Genomic DNA, 17,239 nt, shown 5'->3' on the forward strand with positions numbered 1-17,239 from the left:
TAGATTCACCTTGGACAGGCTTTGACCTTGATTTCTGCCTGCTTGTCCCAATAAGGCTACAAATAGGAAATCCAAGTTTGTTCACATCAGCAAATACCCTCAGAGCAAAAGTGGCTTCAGGGCCCCATGGGCCTTTCCCTTAAATTTTTGGCTTCGTATATCCTTAACTGTATTTTATTGGATATTTGATGCTTTTCAGATTTTTTTTACTTCTGGTTTTCAGCAGGAGAGTCCAAATAATCTGGCCTTCCCGCTATAGGAAACCAAAAATCCCACAAAACCAAGCCAAGATTCAAACCCAGGTTTCTTTGATTCTAAAATCTAAGTATTAAATAACTGCTATGATATAGCGTAGTCTCTGGAAACTTTGATTCCTTGATAAGAATGTCAGAGACTGTTAGCCACCGCTCAATATCCATTTTTCCTTCTTCTTTTAGTAAATAATTATCTGAATATTTTAAAGCTTTAATCACAGGGATCTTTAGCAAGAGTTTTTTGTTGGGCATAATGCATCCAACCTAAAGGATTGCATTTCCCAGTCTCCTCTGCAGCCCTTCCACGTGGCTAAAGTTCTGACCAGTAAGATGTGCACAGAAGTACACTGTGGTACTTCTGGGAGGCAAGGGACTTCCTTTCCTGCAAAATGGTGATGGGTGGAGTTCCAGCAGCCATCTTGGACCATGAGGATGAGGGCCACAGCCAAAGAATAATGGAATAGTGGGCTAGAAGGAGCCTGGGTTCCCGATGACTTCAGGTCCACCATATCTGCCAAACGCTGGGTTTCCAAAGAAATAAAAACTATCTTGTTTGAGCGTCTACTATTTTGAGGTTTTCGAATCCAAAATGACACAGCTGAAGAGTCAAAAATAATCTCAGGCTAAGGGACTCGGCTAAGGATTCTTCTCTCAACTTTTTCCATTTCACCATGCACTGGCCCATGACTCCCTTCTCTCCCAAACCCCTTCCCTGAACAACACACAAACCAGTCTGGGCCCAGCCTTATAAATACTGATTTTATAGAAAGGACCAATTCAAAATTGGTCAGATGCCACACATTAGAAGCTTTCCAGAACCACAAGGATGAAAAACCAAAACCAAAACAAAACAGAACAACAGAAACACATCTCAAACAGAACAAACAAAAATACCCCAGATCAAACTGCCTGAAGGTCAAGGTCTTGGTTGACCAAAGGCTTCTAAAGAAACACATGTGGATGGGGGGTGAAGAGACCCCAACACCTGAACAAGTACCCAGAGTGGAAGGAAAAACAACCCAGAAATTCAAACCCACAGTCCCTGCCCACCGGCCCCCCACGCTGTCCAGAGCGAGGCAAAGGGCTTCACAGCTTTTTTGCAGGGGGGAGGGGGGGAGAGTCATGGCAATAGCTTAAATATTGGGAGGAGGAGAATTTTTACACTTCAACTTTTTTCTCCTCTTCCCCTTTAGGGGAAGTAGAGAAACTGGTAGCTTGAGGTTAAGGAGAAGACTGATTTTTATTGTTTTAATGGGGAAAACGTCTAGAAATGGCAGGCTGCCATGAAAACTGCCAAATGTGATCTTTGATCTGATGGCCCCAATTCCTAAAGAGGAGGTGAGCCCTGGTGTAGTAGGTTAGGAAGGGTACCAACCCTGGGTGCTGCAGCCGCTTGGGGAAAAAAAAAAAAAAAAACAGCTCCAGAGAGAAAGAACTGAGGGGAAGGAACGGAAGGGGGCCAGGATGGGGGAACCCTTAAGTAGTACCAAAATTAGCTGCCGTCTGCTCCCTGCTTGTAGGTCCCTGGGGTATGAAGAGTGGCAGGGAGGGCGCTGGGGCTGAATGGAGAAGAAATTGAGATGCTGATAAAAAAAACACCCTACTTGAGGGTCTGAAGAGTAGAAAACCAGTAGGGGTCAATCAGAGTGCTTTCTTGGGTCATCCCCCGGAACACCATCGCAGTCCTGGAGGGGGATCAACGCTACCTGGGCTGAGGGTATGGGCTGGTGACCCAGTCCTGACCCTCGGCTCCCAGGGGGAGGGGGTGGGGGTGGGCATGGTGGGCTCTTCCCCCCCCCTCCCCCGGCTTCACCTCCCCTCCTCCCGGCCAGCCCGGCCGCCCCCACCGCCTGGCCCATTGCAGGGCAACACCCAGTTGTTATCGTGCAGACCCAGGCGGCAGCCGGGCGTCTCGCGATCGGCTCGGCGGCAGCACATCCAGTAGGAACGTCCATAAGGCAGGTCGTGGTGGTAGGGCTTGGGGTGCCAGCGGCAGAGCGACACATCGCCCTTCTCGTATCGCTTGCGGCACTGCTTGCAAGGGTCATCGCGGTAGAGCGGGTCGCGGCTCCAGCGCGAGTCTGTGGCCCGCACGCCGAACGCCTCAATGATGCCCTTGAAGTGGTGGCAGGTGCACTTGAGGGCCGCCAGGGCGCGCGTGGGCAGGAAGCTGAAGATCTTGACCAGCACGTGCTCAGGCAGCAGCAGCATGTATTGTCGCGGCTCCAGCAACCGCTGGATCTTGAAGCGGATTTCCAGGAAGTCATGCGACACGTGCCGGTACAGGCGGCACAGGGAGGTGTCCACCGTCCCCTCAGCATCGTCCGGGCCGGGTGCAGTGGCAGGCGAGTCAGTTGGCGGTGGCTCGGGGGGCCCATCCGGTCCCCGGGGCTGGAGGAAGAAGAGCTGGCCAGGCGGGGGTGGCTCCTCGGGGCTGACGGTCAGGCACACCGTCTCCTCCTTCACGTTTTTGGTGCCATCCTTGCCGAAGAAGATGCACTCATCCACCACCCCCGTCACCACCACATCCACATGGAAGCCTGACGCGCCACAGTCCCGGGCAGGGGGTGGAGGGGGGGCCGGGGGAGTGTCCTCGGGCCTGGCAGGGGCTGGGGTCTCACCCTCGCTGGCTTCATCCGCCCTAGCCAGCAGAAACTCCACATTGCTGGGGAGGGCATCCCGAGAGGGGCTGATGAGCTGGTACAGGTCGCAGGTGATCTTGTCCTTGGCGCGGGCCCCAGGACCCGGGCTGCCAGGGTAGGCACAACCCGGCCGGCCCCCGCTCCCGTTGGGCAAGCTGCCATCCGGTGCACGGGGCTCTCGGCCATTGGAGATCCGGAAAGCGATGCGCACCTCCCCGGGGCCTGGCCCGGGCCGCTCCTCCTTGCGGAGGCCTTTGGCTGGAGGGTTGTCCCGCTGAGCCTCGAAGTGGGCCACGGCCTCCGCCACACGGCTGCAGTCCCCGCCACCGGACCGCCGTTCGGACCCCAGCCCCTTGGCAGGCCCACCCTGCTCGGCCGACACGTAGACCACAGGCGCTGGGGTGCTCGGGCGCGGGTAGCTCTGCAGGGCCAGGGCGGCCCGCTGTTCCACCAGGGCCACCATCTCGGCCACAGAGAGCAGGTCCACATCCTCACCGGCTGAGGCTGGGACCCCCTCAGCAGCAGGGGGCCCGTCTTGTCCCCCTGGGTCCGGAGGAGCCTTCGTAGGCTCAAGACAGCGCCTCCTCCGCTTGGCCTTGGAGCTGTCACTGCCCCAGTGCCCCTTGACCTTCATGGAGCTGGCCCGGTTGCCTCCACCGCACTGGTGGGCCACAAAGAAGGCCACCTTCTCCTTTGTATTCCCGGGCTTGATAACATACCACGTGTCCAGCAGGACTCGACCCTCGTCGCCGGCAGCGGCTGCTGAAAGGAGCGGGGCAGGCTGGGAGGCAGGAGCCTCCGTGGCCAAGGCTGGGGGTGTGTTTTCTGAGTGGGCAGGGCCATGGTCTGGCTCCGCCCCCCCACCTGGCTCAGGGCAGGCTGACGGCTTGAGGGCTGCGGAAGGTGGGCGCGGCTGGTTCTGGGAGTAGGTGCCAAAGGGCCGGGGGCACCACAGCTGGAAGGGAAGGAGGCCCCCTCGGTCCATTCTGGGGAATGGTGGCAGACAGGCGGGGGTTCACCACATCTCAGGACCTGAATGGCGGTGGGGGGCTCCACAGGCCACCTGGAGACAGGGAAGAGGAGGCTGGGGAGCTGGGGAACGGCCTGCCCTCCCAGTACCCCACTGACCTCAACATCTCCTGACCTGAGGGGACAGACCAAACTAGACCACTGAGATCCTGTTCCCGCCCCCCTGGCACAGGTGAGCAAATGGAAGGCTGCAGAGGGGTTAGGACCTGCTCCTGTAAAACTCAGAGTGTGACCGGAGCTGGCAGTTTGCTCCAACCCTCCGCTGTCTCACAGCCTGACTGGTTTCACTCACGATCCAGAGGCCTCCTGCTGCCATAACTTCTTAAACAGAAATGAAAGTACCAACTGACAGACAGCTCCTCCTTTTTCTATTTGCTCACCTAGTAACAGGTTCCTGAAAAGACAAGAATTCCCAGCCCTGCCCACAGCTACTGCAGCTTGAGCCCAGAGGAAGCAACAAGGTAGGCTGGGCAGGGGGAGAAAATCAGAGGTCGGAGACAGAGAGGTCCTTAAGAATTCAGCTCCTCGCTTTGCTCGGGTCGTGAGGCTCTTGAAGGATCCCTTAAAGCTGTGTATCCTCACCCAGAAAAATGCACACACTTGCACCAAGACTGTGCAGGTAATCCCCTTAAGCACAAACGCAGACCCCTGGGATGAGAAGGCCTTTCTAGTCAAGTTTCCTCAAGTTGCTCACAACTTGCTGAGTTTGAGGCTCAGAGTGGGGAAGGCTTACATAGCGTTAACACCAGGCCCTCAAACTTGTTTTCCAGACTTAGGGCTTGTAATAGTGACCGTTTTATTTTGCAATGACTTTGTGTGTGTGACCTAATCTGGAAGCAATTTTGCTAATGACTCTGACACGACCACGTTCCACTGCAGGACCAACAGTCTCAATCCCTCAGTCTCAATCCTTCCCTGGCCCATTTCCCTCCAGACATCTTGAAACCAAAATACCCTTCAGGGCCTCCCTGGTGGCCCAGTGGTTAAGAATCTGCCTGCCAATGCAGGGGACACAGGTTCGATCCCTGGTCTGGGAAGATCCCACATGCCGTGGAACAGCTAAGCCCGTGCACCACAACTACTGAGCCTGCATGCCACAACTACTGACCCCGCGCGCCTAGAGCCTGTGCTCCGCAACAAGAGAAGCCACCACAATGAGAAGCCTGCGCACTGCAACGAAGAGTAGCCCCCGCTCGCCGCAACTAGAGAAAGCCTGCGTGCAGCAACGAAGACCCAACACAGCCAAAAATAAAAATAAATTAAAAAAACAAAACAAACAAACAAAAAACAACAAAATACCCTTCAAACATCAAAACTTCCACATGCTTACAGACTGGTAAAAGTAGTTTGCTGACTCCTGGTCAGACTATTTTGAGCCACAGGCCAAATCTGGCCCACTGCCTGCCTCTGCAAATAAAGTTTTATTGAAGCATGTTCATTTGTTTATGACTGCTTTCGTGCTATCATGGCAGAGTTGAGTAGTAGCAACAGAGAACATATGGCCTGCAAAGCCTAAAATACTCATTATCTGGCCCTTTATGGAAAAAGTTTGCTGACCTCTGCAGTATATATGGTCCCTCTAAATTCAGGCAATACCACAGACACCACTAAATCACCATTTACTTCATAGCCCTGTACACACCATTCAAGATCTAGACAGCCTCCAAACATCCACAGACCCCAGAAAGTCCTAATCCTAAAAATCCTTGCCCCCCATAATCCCCAATCCAACCTACCCCAATACTTACAGCCCCTGCTGAAATGCCAGTTTCTTGCTTAAAAAAACAACTAAAAAAAATGCCACACAGCCCCTAAAACCTACAGAAGGCTAAGTTTACCAACCACCAACACATCTAAAATGTCCAGGAATAGAAGCTACCACATCAAAGGCCATTCATTCTCTATAGATGCAAATGTATCCTGACAAAATATCCAGACCCTCTCAAATCCTGCTTTAAACTTCCAAACCTAAAAATATCCCCTCCAGCACAGAAAGCCTCAATCTCAACGAACCCCTCACAGATCCCATGCCTAACCAAGAACTCAAACACACACAGCAATTTCCCAACCTCACAGGTGACCCAAAAGACCAGTTTCTTGAAATCCTATACTCACCTCAAACTCTTTCTAAACCTCCACATGTATTCCCTAATTCCACAGAAGCCCCCCAACCGCAAAACAACTCACTAAAGCATAAAAGCTCCGTAACACATAAAACCAATCCCAAACCAGATATTTCTCAAAAGCCAAAAGAACCTCCAAAATACTCCCAAAGAAACCTTACAAAATGTTAATAAGCAGACATGAGCTCATGGCATGCTCGCTGGTAGCTTACTGGGTACTGTTCTAACAACTCCTGCTAATCCTCCCCCGTTCCTAGGAAGCAGGTAGCTGTTATCAGTCCCTGTTTCCAGATGAGGCACAGAAAGGTTAAATCCCGTGTCCGCAGACAATCAGCTAGAAAGTCGGGAGAGCCGAAAGCCCACGCATTCTGGGTCCAGAATTGGTACTCTTGGACTCTTTTCTTTGCTTCTCGGTCTCTCCGTGGCTCCCCAAATCCTATACCCACCAAACACCCCAATCCACACGGGAGATCCCCTACAACACAACCGAACCTTCCACAATACAACAGAACGGAAACCAAAACCCCAAGGTGCCCCCTAAACTCAAGGGAACCCCAAAGTATCCCCACACGCACGCAAGAATGTCCCCAAGCCCCCAAATATAGCCTCCCCGGAATCCGCCAACCCCTGGGGCTACCCTCGAAACCGAGCCCCGCCCCCAAAGCGCCCCCACCGGCGAGCCCCGCCCCCTACGGCGGGAGAAAGTGGCTGCACACACGCGTGCGCACGAGTGGGAAGAGGGCCCGCCCCCTCGCTCCTTCCCTCCGGCTGTCGCGCGGGCGGGCGCCCGACTAGTTTCCCTCCGCCCCTTTGTTGACAGACGCGCGCGTGAGGCCCCCAGCCAATGAGCGGCGGCCGTTCGGGGCCATGCCCATATAAGGAAGGCCTTGGCGAAGGGGCCCAACTTCGAAGAGGGAGGAGTAGGCGAGAGGTGACGAAGGGGGGTGTGGAAACAGCGGAGTGCAAGAGAGCGTGGAACAACTCCCAACTTCCTGCTAAACGGAGGGACAAGGCCAGGAACGAGGCCACGGCATTCAAGGAGAGGTTTATTACGACGTTTCCTCTCAACAGGAGCCTTGATTGACAGTTGAGATTTAAAGGGCCAAGCAGTTTAGGGATTGAGACTCCAGGGCGGAAGGAAGGGGGCAGAAAGATCGAAAAGTGCCTAGCTTTGGTAGGGAGCCCTGGGGGGCGAGATTTCCTGAGGGGGAAACTGGGCAGCGGGATCACCTAACCCTGAAAAACAAATGGGCAGAACCCTGCGATGGCTCCCGCGGCACTGAGTCTAAGCCTCTGGGCCTGGCATTCAAGGCTCAGGCCGTGTGGCCAAAAGGACCTCTCCGGCCAGCCCTTCCAACCAGGCGCCGCAAATCTGACTCTGAGTTAGTACAATAAAAGACTATGAAACACCTCAATAATGGTTTTTTAATATTGATTACCTGTTAAAATGATACTATTTAGGATATAATTGAGTTAAAATAGTTAAAATTAACTTCACCTCCTTCTTTTGACTTTTTAAATGTGGCTACTAGAAGATTTTAAATTGCACGTAAGGCTCACTTTATATTTCTCTTGAACAGCACTGGCCTAGAACCTTTCAGTGCCAGGCGGACTCAAGAGACACTCAAAGGTGGCCCCACTGCAGGCATCTGTCCATCCCCACCACCCTGCCTGCTACTAACCATCCCACACATCAGAGCCAGAAGGGTCTTCTAAAAGTATAAACCTGACCTTGTACCTACCCTTCTCAGAACCTACCATAACTCCCCAGTGCCCTTGGGAAAAAGCCCAGATACCCCACTGGTCCAGCCTCGTCCTTCCCCACTCTTCCACACCCCCAGTGGACCCGGGTAAGCACCTGATCTGGCACACAGAGTAGTTAGGATACTGGGGCCCTGTCTGATCCTCGATAGGAGTTGTTATCTCCATTGTATAGATGAAGAAATTGAGGCAGGACAGGTTGCCTGACTAGCCCAAGGTCACACATAACTGGTGTGACTGCGAGTAGGGATATGAACCCAGGGAATCTGATTCTAGATTGCTGCGCTCTATTGTTTAATTATATATTCTCTGGGGTCTCAGCTCAGCCATCCCCTGCTGCAGGAAGCTAACCTCCCAGGCTGGGTCAGGCTCCACCTCTGGGCTCCCACACTGGCCTCCTTGCTGTCTATTTCTCAGAGTCACCAAGCTCTTTCCTTCCATGGTCTTTGCATCTGCTGTCTCCTCTGACTGGAACTCTTTGCTCCCAGATCTCCACATGGTTCAATCCCTTCTATCATTTGGGTCTTTGCTCAAATGTAACTTTAATGGGCCTGTATCTTTAACAGAGAGGCCTTCCCTGAGCTCCCTTCCTGGAAACCTCCCAACTGCCCAGAGGGAGACCTCCGGGTTCCCAAGTCCCGGCCCTGCCCACTCTTGAGTCATCACTGTCTAGAGATGGATCTGTCTCCTCCACTGGAGAGTGAACCCCCGGGAGGAGAGGAGGGAGGAAGAGTCAGAGGTATCATGCTCATCATGGTGACCCCAGCAACACTGCCCAGCATGGGACTGAATGGATCAAAGCTCCTTTTCCAGAGGCTCCATGTCGTAAACTCCATGAAGCCTGACAGTGTAAATTCTGTTTCACACCCAAGTATTCTATCTGTGTCCGAGGTCACTGGGGCAGAATTTTCTAACTTCCACACACTGAGCCCAGCACAAAGCCCTAAGCTAAGACAGCTTTTAGAGAATGCTCTGTGAAGATCCATTTATTGTAAAACATCAGAAGCCAGAAAGACTGAAAATAAAAAGATGGGAAAAGACTGACCAGGCAAATATGAACCAAGAGTCAAGGAGAGGAGTGACATTGCTGTTTAAAAAAAATAGTAACAACTGACAAGAGCAAAAGGTATTATTAGGGACAAAGATGGTGACAAAACAAACTGACCCATTATACACAAAAGTTCTCAACATACGTGCTCCTAATACTATGGCTTCAAAATATACAAAGCAAAAAACAGCAGAATGACAAACAGTTTGGCAAATCCACAAATGTAATGGGACACCTTAATATATCTCTCCATAAGACATTGGTTGAAAAGATAAAGTCAGTAAGGACCTGAACCACACAACCAACACCCTTGCTGGAATGCCCCCGACAATTAGAGAATCCAGTTTTATATCCCTCATCTGACATTCAGAGGTCCTCCTGTGTGCTGGCCCTGGGTTGGATGCTGGGGATACAGAGATGACACTGAGTTCACCAGAAAGAGCTCATGGGAAAGGGGGCAGACATCCAAATAAACAATTCATGGCCAACATGAATATATTACAGAGCAAATGATGATCACAACAGCAGTTAACACTGGAGCACTCACCGTGAGCCAGGCTTTGCTGTGAGTACTTTACAAATATTAACTCGTTTAATTCTCACATCATCTTACTATTTTTCATCTCGTTTCAGGGATTAGCCAGTGGAGGCATAGAAGGGCTAAGTAATTGCTGTCGGACGCAGCTCTGTGGCTGAGCTTTGACTCCAAGAGTCTGGCTGACTCCACAGTGCAAAAGCAGGTCATTCACTGAGTATACGGAGCACTTTTCCTGGATCATCTTGTTCAGTCCACAAGGCCTTTGCACTCTCTGTTCCCTATGCCTAGAATACTCTTCCCCAGGTATTCACAGGGCTCACCCCCTCCTCAGATCACCTTCAGGGGACCTTCCTTTTTTTTTTTTTTTTTAACTTATTTTATTGAAGTATAGTTGATTTACAATGTTGTGTTAATTCCTACTGTACAGCAAAGTGATCCAGTTATACATATATACATATTCTTTTTTCATAGTCTTTTTCCATTATGGTTGATCACAGGATATTGAATAGAGTTCCCTGTGCTATACAGTAGGACCTTATTGTTCACGAGACCCTCCTTGATTGAAAACTGCAGCCCCTGCCAGAGACAGACATACACTCTCCTTCCCTGATTTACTTTTCTCCTTAGCATGTGTTACTATCTAATACACTATAAACTTTATAAAGTTTATTGTCCGCTCCCAGAGACAGACATACACACTCTCCTTCCCTGATTTACTTTTCTCCTTAGCATGTGTTACTATCTAATACACTATAAACTTTATAAAGTTTACTGTCCGCTCCCAGAGACAGACATACACACTCTCCTTCCCTGATTTACTTTTCTCCTTAGCATGTGTTACTATCTAATACACTATAAACTTTATAAAGTTTATTGTCCGCTCCTCTCACTAAAATGAAAGCTCCCCCAAGGCTGATATTTTTGCCTAGTTTTTTTTTCCACTGCTGTGTCGCCAGCTTTTAGAACAGCGCCGAGCGGTTGGCTACTATTAGCGTGGTCCCCAGAGCGGCAGCCGCTGGGAGTGTGTTAGAAATGCAATCTTGGGCTCTGCTCTACACCCACTGAATCAGAATGTGCACTTCAACAAGCTCTCTGGGGGACTGCAAGCACAATTAAGTGTGAGAAGCAACGCCCAAGCACATCACAGGTGTGCAGTGCACATTTGTTTGAACAAACCCCTAACACTGCCATACTGTCTGCCTTCTGCACAGTTGCTACTGGGGACCTCTTGTGAAAAACTAGCTGGTCCAGCCGAGTCCACCGGTGGAAATCCTGCTCCCAGGACCAAGGTAGGATCCCACCTCCTCCAGGAGCTGTGCTGGTGCCATCCTAAGCTACACAGGATCTCTTCCTCCTCAGGCCTCCTCTGGCAGCACCTGTCACCTGCCCTTGCTGAATGACAATGACCTGGGTGAAGGCCTCTCTCCCCTTCATCCTCTGGATTTCTGGAAGGCTGGGACCTCTCCTCAAAGGTACAGCTGCTCCAGCCTCCGCACGTGGCTCCCTGGCCTGGTTTAACATTTCCGGCTCCATCCTTTCCATGGTAGCCAGAGAGAGCTTTCCACACACAAATCAGACCACAGCACTCCCCTGTTTAAAATTCTTCCATGAGAGGTGCAAGTTGGCAAAACAAAATGAACAAACAAACAAACAAAACATGCCCAGGAACCGTTTCTCAGAAAGCTACTGGAGGATTTGCTTCACCACAGGAAGGAATAAACCAAGAAAAAGGAAGCTATCAGATCAAAGAAATAAGATCTAGCCCAGAAAAAGGCAAAAGGAAGGAATCCCCAGATGAAGGTAAAGGGAGCTCCAAGGAGGACAGCTGTGCAGCAGGTGGAGGGAGAACCTGCTTCTGTCAACGCACAGAGAAAGGAGAAAGGCTGACAATTAACAAGCTGAGCCTGCAACTTGAGAAGCTAGAAACGGTAGCAACCACAGAATAAGCCAAAGAAGGAAGGAAAGGATAAAAGTAGACGCCTGACTCCCCCACGCTGAGTCAGGGGATACCCACCTCCCCCCACCTTGGGGTACCTCCATCCCATGGTCCGGGAGGTCAGGGTCGTGCCAGCACAGGACTGGGCACAGAGTGGTGCCCAGGGAATGCACTTGCCCACTGCCAAACAGGCATCAGTGGCAGGACCCCGGGGCTCTGCTCCTGGTCCTGCTCTTTCTATCCTCCACTGTCTCTATCCCGTCACCCCCACCACTACTTTGTCCACAATCCTGATCCATCCATGTCCCTTTATTGGCTTTTTGGACTCAAGGTCTGCTGGTCTCTCTCCCCCTCTCAAGTTTCCCTTTCTGACTAACAGCTGATGGTAGGAATCATCCAAATCCTCAGGATCTAGAGATCCAGGGTGCAGACAGAATCCAGACAGGGCCTCCGAGCACCCCAGCTTTCCCACTTCTAGGGGTGTGACCGTAGGCAGGGTTTTTATCCCTCTGTGCCTTGGTTTCCCCCACTGAAAAATACAGATAATCACAGTACCCACCCATGGGTTGGCTGCTGATTCACTAAGATCAACCCAGTAGAGCGCTCACTGCCAGCGAGGCACCAAGGAGAGGTTCAATACGAAGGCACCAGGATTATTAAGAAAAGGTGAGACAGAGAATTCCCTGGCAGTCCAGTGGTTAGGACTCCCCACTTCCACTGCACGGGGCACAGGTTCAATCCCTGGTCAGGGAACTAAGATCCCACAAGCTGTGCAGTGCAGCCAAAAAAAAAAAAAGTGAGACTGCTGAAGAGTTATCACTGATGGAGCCAGAGACATCTCTCTTTATTTCACATTCTGAAATGAAACCGATCCTAGTCCCCCACAATAATCAAAATATGGCCATGCCTTTCTTACTGTTGGGTATTGGGTCTCACCTAGTAATTAAACAGAATTTACAGAGCAGCTACTGGGTGCCAGACACTGTTCCAGGCATCGGGGACATGCAGGGCGCAGGAGACAGAAATCCTTGTCCTCATGGATTGGAGAGAGGGGACAAGGAATAAACAGTAATTTTCAAGGTGCTACAGGGAAACAAACATACCAAGTGAGAGGGATGAGGAGTGTAAAGCGGGGGTTATGATCTTAATTGAGGGGTCAGGAGCAGGTGACAAGCCAAGTCTTTGAGAAAACCTGTGCTTTTAAGAGTAACGCAGCTTTACCAGAGCCGCTAGATATATACCATTCGCAATGATAAAAAAAATATCATTTTGTATGAGTAAGCTTCAGATAAGCACAGGCTGAAAACACACTTAAGATTTGAAGAAAAGGCAAAATAACTTGGAAAGGAGACACATTTTCTAAGAGAAACAAATAAAGGGGGAAAACGGTGTCACATCACCCCGGGGCACCCAGATGTGACAAACTGGTACAGGGAAGAGTAAGAGGTTGGCAACTTTTCCCCAAACTAACAGGAGACCTGGAGACAAAAATGTACCTGGTACAGGCCCTGGCACATAGTATGTGCTCTATCAACATGGTGGACTACTCAAAGGATGAACCCCCATTTTCCAGAAGAGGAAACTGAGGTCCAGAGGGGTTAAGTGACTTGTCCAAAGTCACACAGCTGGGGGGTGATGGAGCCAGGATTCAAATCTGGGTGTGCTGGTTCTGGAGCACATGTTCAATAAATTTTTCTTGAAAGAATAAAATTAATCAAAATACTTCACACTTATTAAGAGCTTAATATGCACTAGGCATTTTATACATGTGACCTCATCAACTGCTTACAAGAGCCTCATGGCTGGAATGTGGCCCCATTTTACATATGAGAAAACAGGCCCAGAGGGGGAAAGCAACTTGGCCAAGGACACACAGCAGCAGAGGTGGGGGCCAGGAACGTGGTCCCATCTGATGCTGATGCTATTAACCATAAGCTTTCCTATCAGGGTCAGACAATTTATGGGATAAACTCTGGAAGCCTCAAGACAAATGAACCAAACTGTTTCAAAATGACTGACAAAGTTGCCAAACTGCCCAGTGAGGTCCTAATGACGAAAAAGTTGGGAGAAAAAAGCACACAGTTGTTAGAAATATTTCATATTCACAGAAATACCTGGAGTTGGGCCAGGCTGGGCATTGGCAAGTGAAATATTTATATTTGGCCGGGGCTAGGAATGGAAATGGGGACATATTGAGTTTCTGAGCACCCCCTCGGGGAGTCACCCTTGGGCTTGGGTGCCCAGGGGTAGAGGGTGGGTAACTACAAGAGTCAGGATATGGGAGGAACCTGGGAGAGAAAGGAAAGGCAGCCTGGCTGATGATGTCTCCCTCACTGGTCCTTCTCTACTGCCCTCTCTCAGGTCTGCGTTTCCCATTCCCATTCAAAAAAACCCGACAACTCAGGTGTATAAAGCAGTTACTCCAAGCACTTCACGTGCTTACCTGCCCGAACCCTCTAACCTTCCTAGGGGTTCTGATCCCATTTTATAATTGAGGAGAGGCCAAAAGACTTGCCCAAGGTCACACAGCAAGTAAATGGCAGAACTAAAATTCAAACTGAGGACTGCTTCAGTTCTCAAGTCTCTGCCCTGCTCATGACATTGTACTTCAGTACAAGGAGAGGGGACTAAATTACAGTGGGGAGAGCACAGATTCTGAGCCAGGATGTCTAGGTTGGAATCCTGAGTCTGTCGTTTAATGCTGGATGACCTTGGGAAAGTTGCTGAACCTCTCTGTGCCTCTGCTTCCTTTCTGTAGAATGGAGAAAATAACAGAACCTACAACTTAGGGGTGTTGTCAGAATTAAAGGACTTAATACATACAAGTAGCTAAGAACAGGGCCAGGCACTTCCTAAACAATAACTATTAGCTGGAATTGACTGTGGAGAACGCCCCCCCCCCCGCCCCCGCATGTTTCTGAGCTGGGGTGTGCCCAGCTCAGTGCCAGGTTTTGAGAAAACGCCCCTGGGGCTGGACTAAAAAGGAGGGAATCCATTAGCACCTGTGACCCAGTCACATTCCTGGGGTGGGGAACTTCCCACCAACAGCTCTCAGACTAAGGACTTACCCCGAGCCGGGATGACGATCTTAGGAAGCCTCCTCTCTTCTCAGGGGCATGTTGTTCCCACAATAGATAAGGGCACTGAGTTTCAGAGAGGGGACACTTGCCCAGGTCACAAAGGAGTAGCAGAAGAAAAGATCTGAATGCTGGAATGTCCAGACACATAATCCGCTACACTTTTCTAATCCCATTGGAGAAACGAGAGTGCAAAAGGTCGTCTTTATGGCCCCTGCTGGCCATATTCATATTATCCTACAGTTCTGTGACTGTCCAGTTTATCGGGAGTCTCTGGCTGGACTAAGCAAACTATCGCTACAGGCAGGCCCCTCATCTCATGCTCCGCACTCCACCCACAGTTCTGTATCCTAACCTACACACCACTCTATCACTGATTTCTCTCTTCCACCATCTCAGCTTGCCCTCCTGTCCCCAATCCGATCCAGAGGCTCCAACCCACCGCATCCACAGCTGGCCTTTCCCTCGGAGCCTCCAGACCCCTTCATTCATCTAGCACTGACTCCCATGCCTTTCCACATCCCCTACGCTAAACCCCTCGAAATTGCCCCCTTCAGGGCCTCTGCCAGGACGCCCAGCCCCTTCTCCAACTCGGGACTCATTTCCCCAGCTCTGAGCTCCCTCACAATCAATCCCAAAGCTCGACTCTCTCCCCACCTTCAAGACCCATCCCCAGCCCCCATTCTTCTACTATTCCCTCCGGCTCCCATTTCTCCCAATCCCCTCCCCCAAGCGATCTCCCCTCACCCAGCCCCTTCTTAGCCCCTGCCTCTTCCCTCTCGCCACAGGGTCCCGAACCCCCGCCCGGGTTCTCAAGCGCCCCCGGCCCCCTCTCGGGGTTCTCACCATCTCCCCGCGCTGCAGCTCCCTCGGCTACGCGGGTTTCCCCCACTCGCTCCTCTCCAGCCTCCCCTTCCGGGTTCCCGCCCCGAAGCCCGCTGGGAATTGGAGTCCGGGCGGCCACGGACTACAACTCCCAGAAGGCAGCACGGTCAAGCTTGGAGGTGGGGAAGGAAGCAAACTGGGCGGGCTGAGGAAAAGAGCGACTCTAACTCCCAGGAGGTAGAGAGGGGGCCTGACAGCGCAGGCGCACAGAGCGCCCCCGTCAGGCGCACTGGGAGTTGGAGTGCAACCTCCTCCATTTTGGCCCGGGGTCCTTGGAAAAGGGATTGAGAAAACTGCAAAGGGGTAGTTTTTGTGAGGGGTGGAGAGGTGGGAAGAGCAAGTTTACCGATTTACTTAAACTGATTAACATAATAATTAACAGTGCCTTGTACTTTCTCAAACACTTTCCCATCCATTCTTCCCCCTGGTTTTCTTACCACCACCTCCTAATTTACAAATAAGGAAATTAGCCTTAAGCTTTAGGAGGGAGGATAGCTCCATGCACTAGAAATGTGTACATATCATAGAAGATTCACGAAGACAGGTACCTTTTTGTATCTTGTTCAAGCACACAGAAGAGTGTAAATAAATGTTGAGTAAATATCTATTGTATGTTAATTATATGCCAGACACTCTGCACAGAACCCAAGAATTATCCCAAATTTATAAAAACTAAGGCAGAAAGAGATTGAGATTCTTCTCCAGGGCAACACAGCAAGAAAGTGATTTGAACTGAAATGTGTTGGACCCCAGGACCTCTGCTCTCCACTAGGTTGCTAGATCGTCTCCCCTTAAGCTATATTTTCCTGTCCATCCTCCACGGTCCATGAGAGTGAACTTTCTAAAATGGAAAGTTTGCTATATTAAGGAACGTAACAACTTCATGAGGGGAACTGCTATTAAGGCTCGATTCCAATGGCCCTCCTCTGAATCTTTTCTCAATTTATCTCTCTTTAATGCAGCCCTCTGCCTCACTAGATTCTCACGGTCTGTGAGCCTTCCCAACTGCACTGGGAAGACTTTGGCTAAATTCCCAACTTCTAGCATAGCGCTTGGCATAGGCCCTCATTAGACATGCGCTAAAGGGAAAAGTTGGCAACGGGACACCAGAGGTTGGGAAGGGAGACTGGTCACATCTCCCTCGCTTCCGGAGAGCTGGCAGTTAGGGAGACCCCGCCTCCTCATTAGGCTCCACTGGCTCAGGACCTCAGAAGTGGTCTGGGGGCGGGGCCTGAGGGGCGGTGGCCTGAGGGGCGGCACCCGCCGAAAAGGCGGGCAGCTGAGCGAGCGCTGATTGGTCGGCACTTTTGGCGCGCCGGCAAAGACTGTGTCAGGAGGCGCGAGGCCAGGCTAGCTCTGTGCTGGAAGACAGGGCCTTCCCCAGGCGCGCGTGCGCACGGCCACTCGAACCCTGCCGTTTCCCCTCTCTAGTCTCGCACCCAGCACATCTTGGCGGGAACTGGTGAGGGCGTGGCCTGGCCTCGAGAGTTCGCTCTTGCTCTCCTCCTCAGGCCTCGCGCAGGAGCCTCGCGCCAAAGGGGATTCGCATCCACCTCACGCCTGGGCTGGGAACGTGGTGGCTGAGGCCGGCCTGAGGTTGGCGCACGCGGCCAGCCTACCGGGACCGGCACGAGACGCTGTCTGATCGGGCTCCCAAGTGTGGGGCTGGCGCAAAACCAGAAGGGGGCGGCTCACGCCATTGTGCACGTCCTGAGGCGGGTGCTGGAGGCCAAGGGGAACCGGTCGGGTGACTAGCCGGCGAGAGGGGAGCCTGGGGTCCACTTCGTGGTCGTGGCCTCCCTCTGGGAGTTTCAGGCAGATGGGAGGGCGGTTGTGCCTTGGGTGCCTGGGCCCTGGGGGAGGCTGGACCCGAGCAGCAGAGCCGGAGTTTGGGTTTGAGGCTGGGCCTAGGTTTGGGGATCCACGCTCAAGTTTGAGATACGAAG

At 51.5% G+C, this 17,239-nt stretch overlaps 1 protein-coding gene across 5 annotated transcripts; it reads right to left on the bottom strand.

Annotated features, from left to right (window-relative positions):
- Window positions 1-999: 999 nt before the first annotated feature.
- Window positions 1,000-15,324, bottom strand: FBXO46 (F-box protein 46). 5 transcript variants are annotated; one of them, XM_082607487.1, is made up of 3 exons: window positions 15,255-15,324; window positions 14,400-14,495; window positions 1,000-3,959 (listed from the first exon to the last, which is right to left on the bottom strand). In XM_082607487.1, exon 3 carries the CDS (start codon window positions 3,879-3,881, stop codon window positions 2,064-2,066), a length of 1,818 nt encoding a protein of 605 aa, XP_082463613.1. In that variant the 5' UTR covers window positions 3,882-3,959; window positions 14,400-14,495; window positions 15,255-15,324; the 3' UTR covers window positions 1,000-2,063. The 5 variants fall into 5 exon arrangements, with proteins under 5 accessions (XP_082463613.1, XP_082463611.1, XP_082463610.1 ...); XM_082607485.1 differs by having other exon boundaries at window positions 14,400-14,539; window positions 15,255-15,298; XM_082607484.1 differs by having other exon boundaries at window positions 14,400-14,574; window positions 15,255-15,298.
- Window positions 15,325-17,239: the final 1,915 nt, after the last annotated feature.

Source organism: Mesoplodon mirus, assembly GCF_964341445.2.
Source record: "Mesoplodon mirus genome assembly, chromosome: 19".
Classification (NCBI taxonomy): Eukaryota; Metazoa; Chordata; class Mammalia; order Artiodactyla; family Ziphiidae; genus Mesoplodon; species Mesoplodon mirus.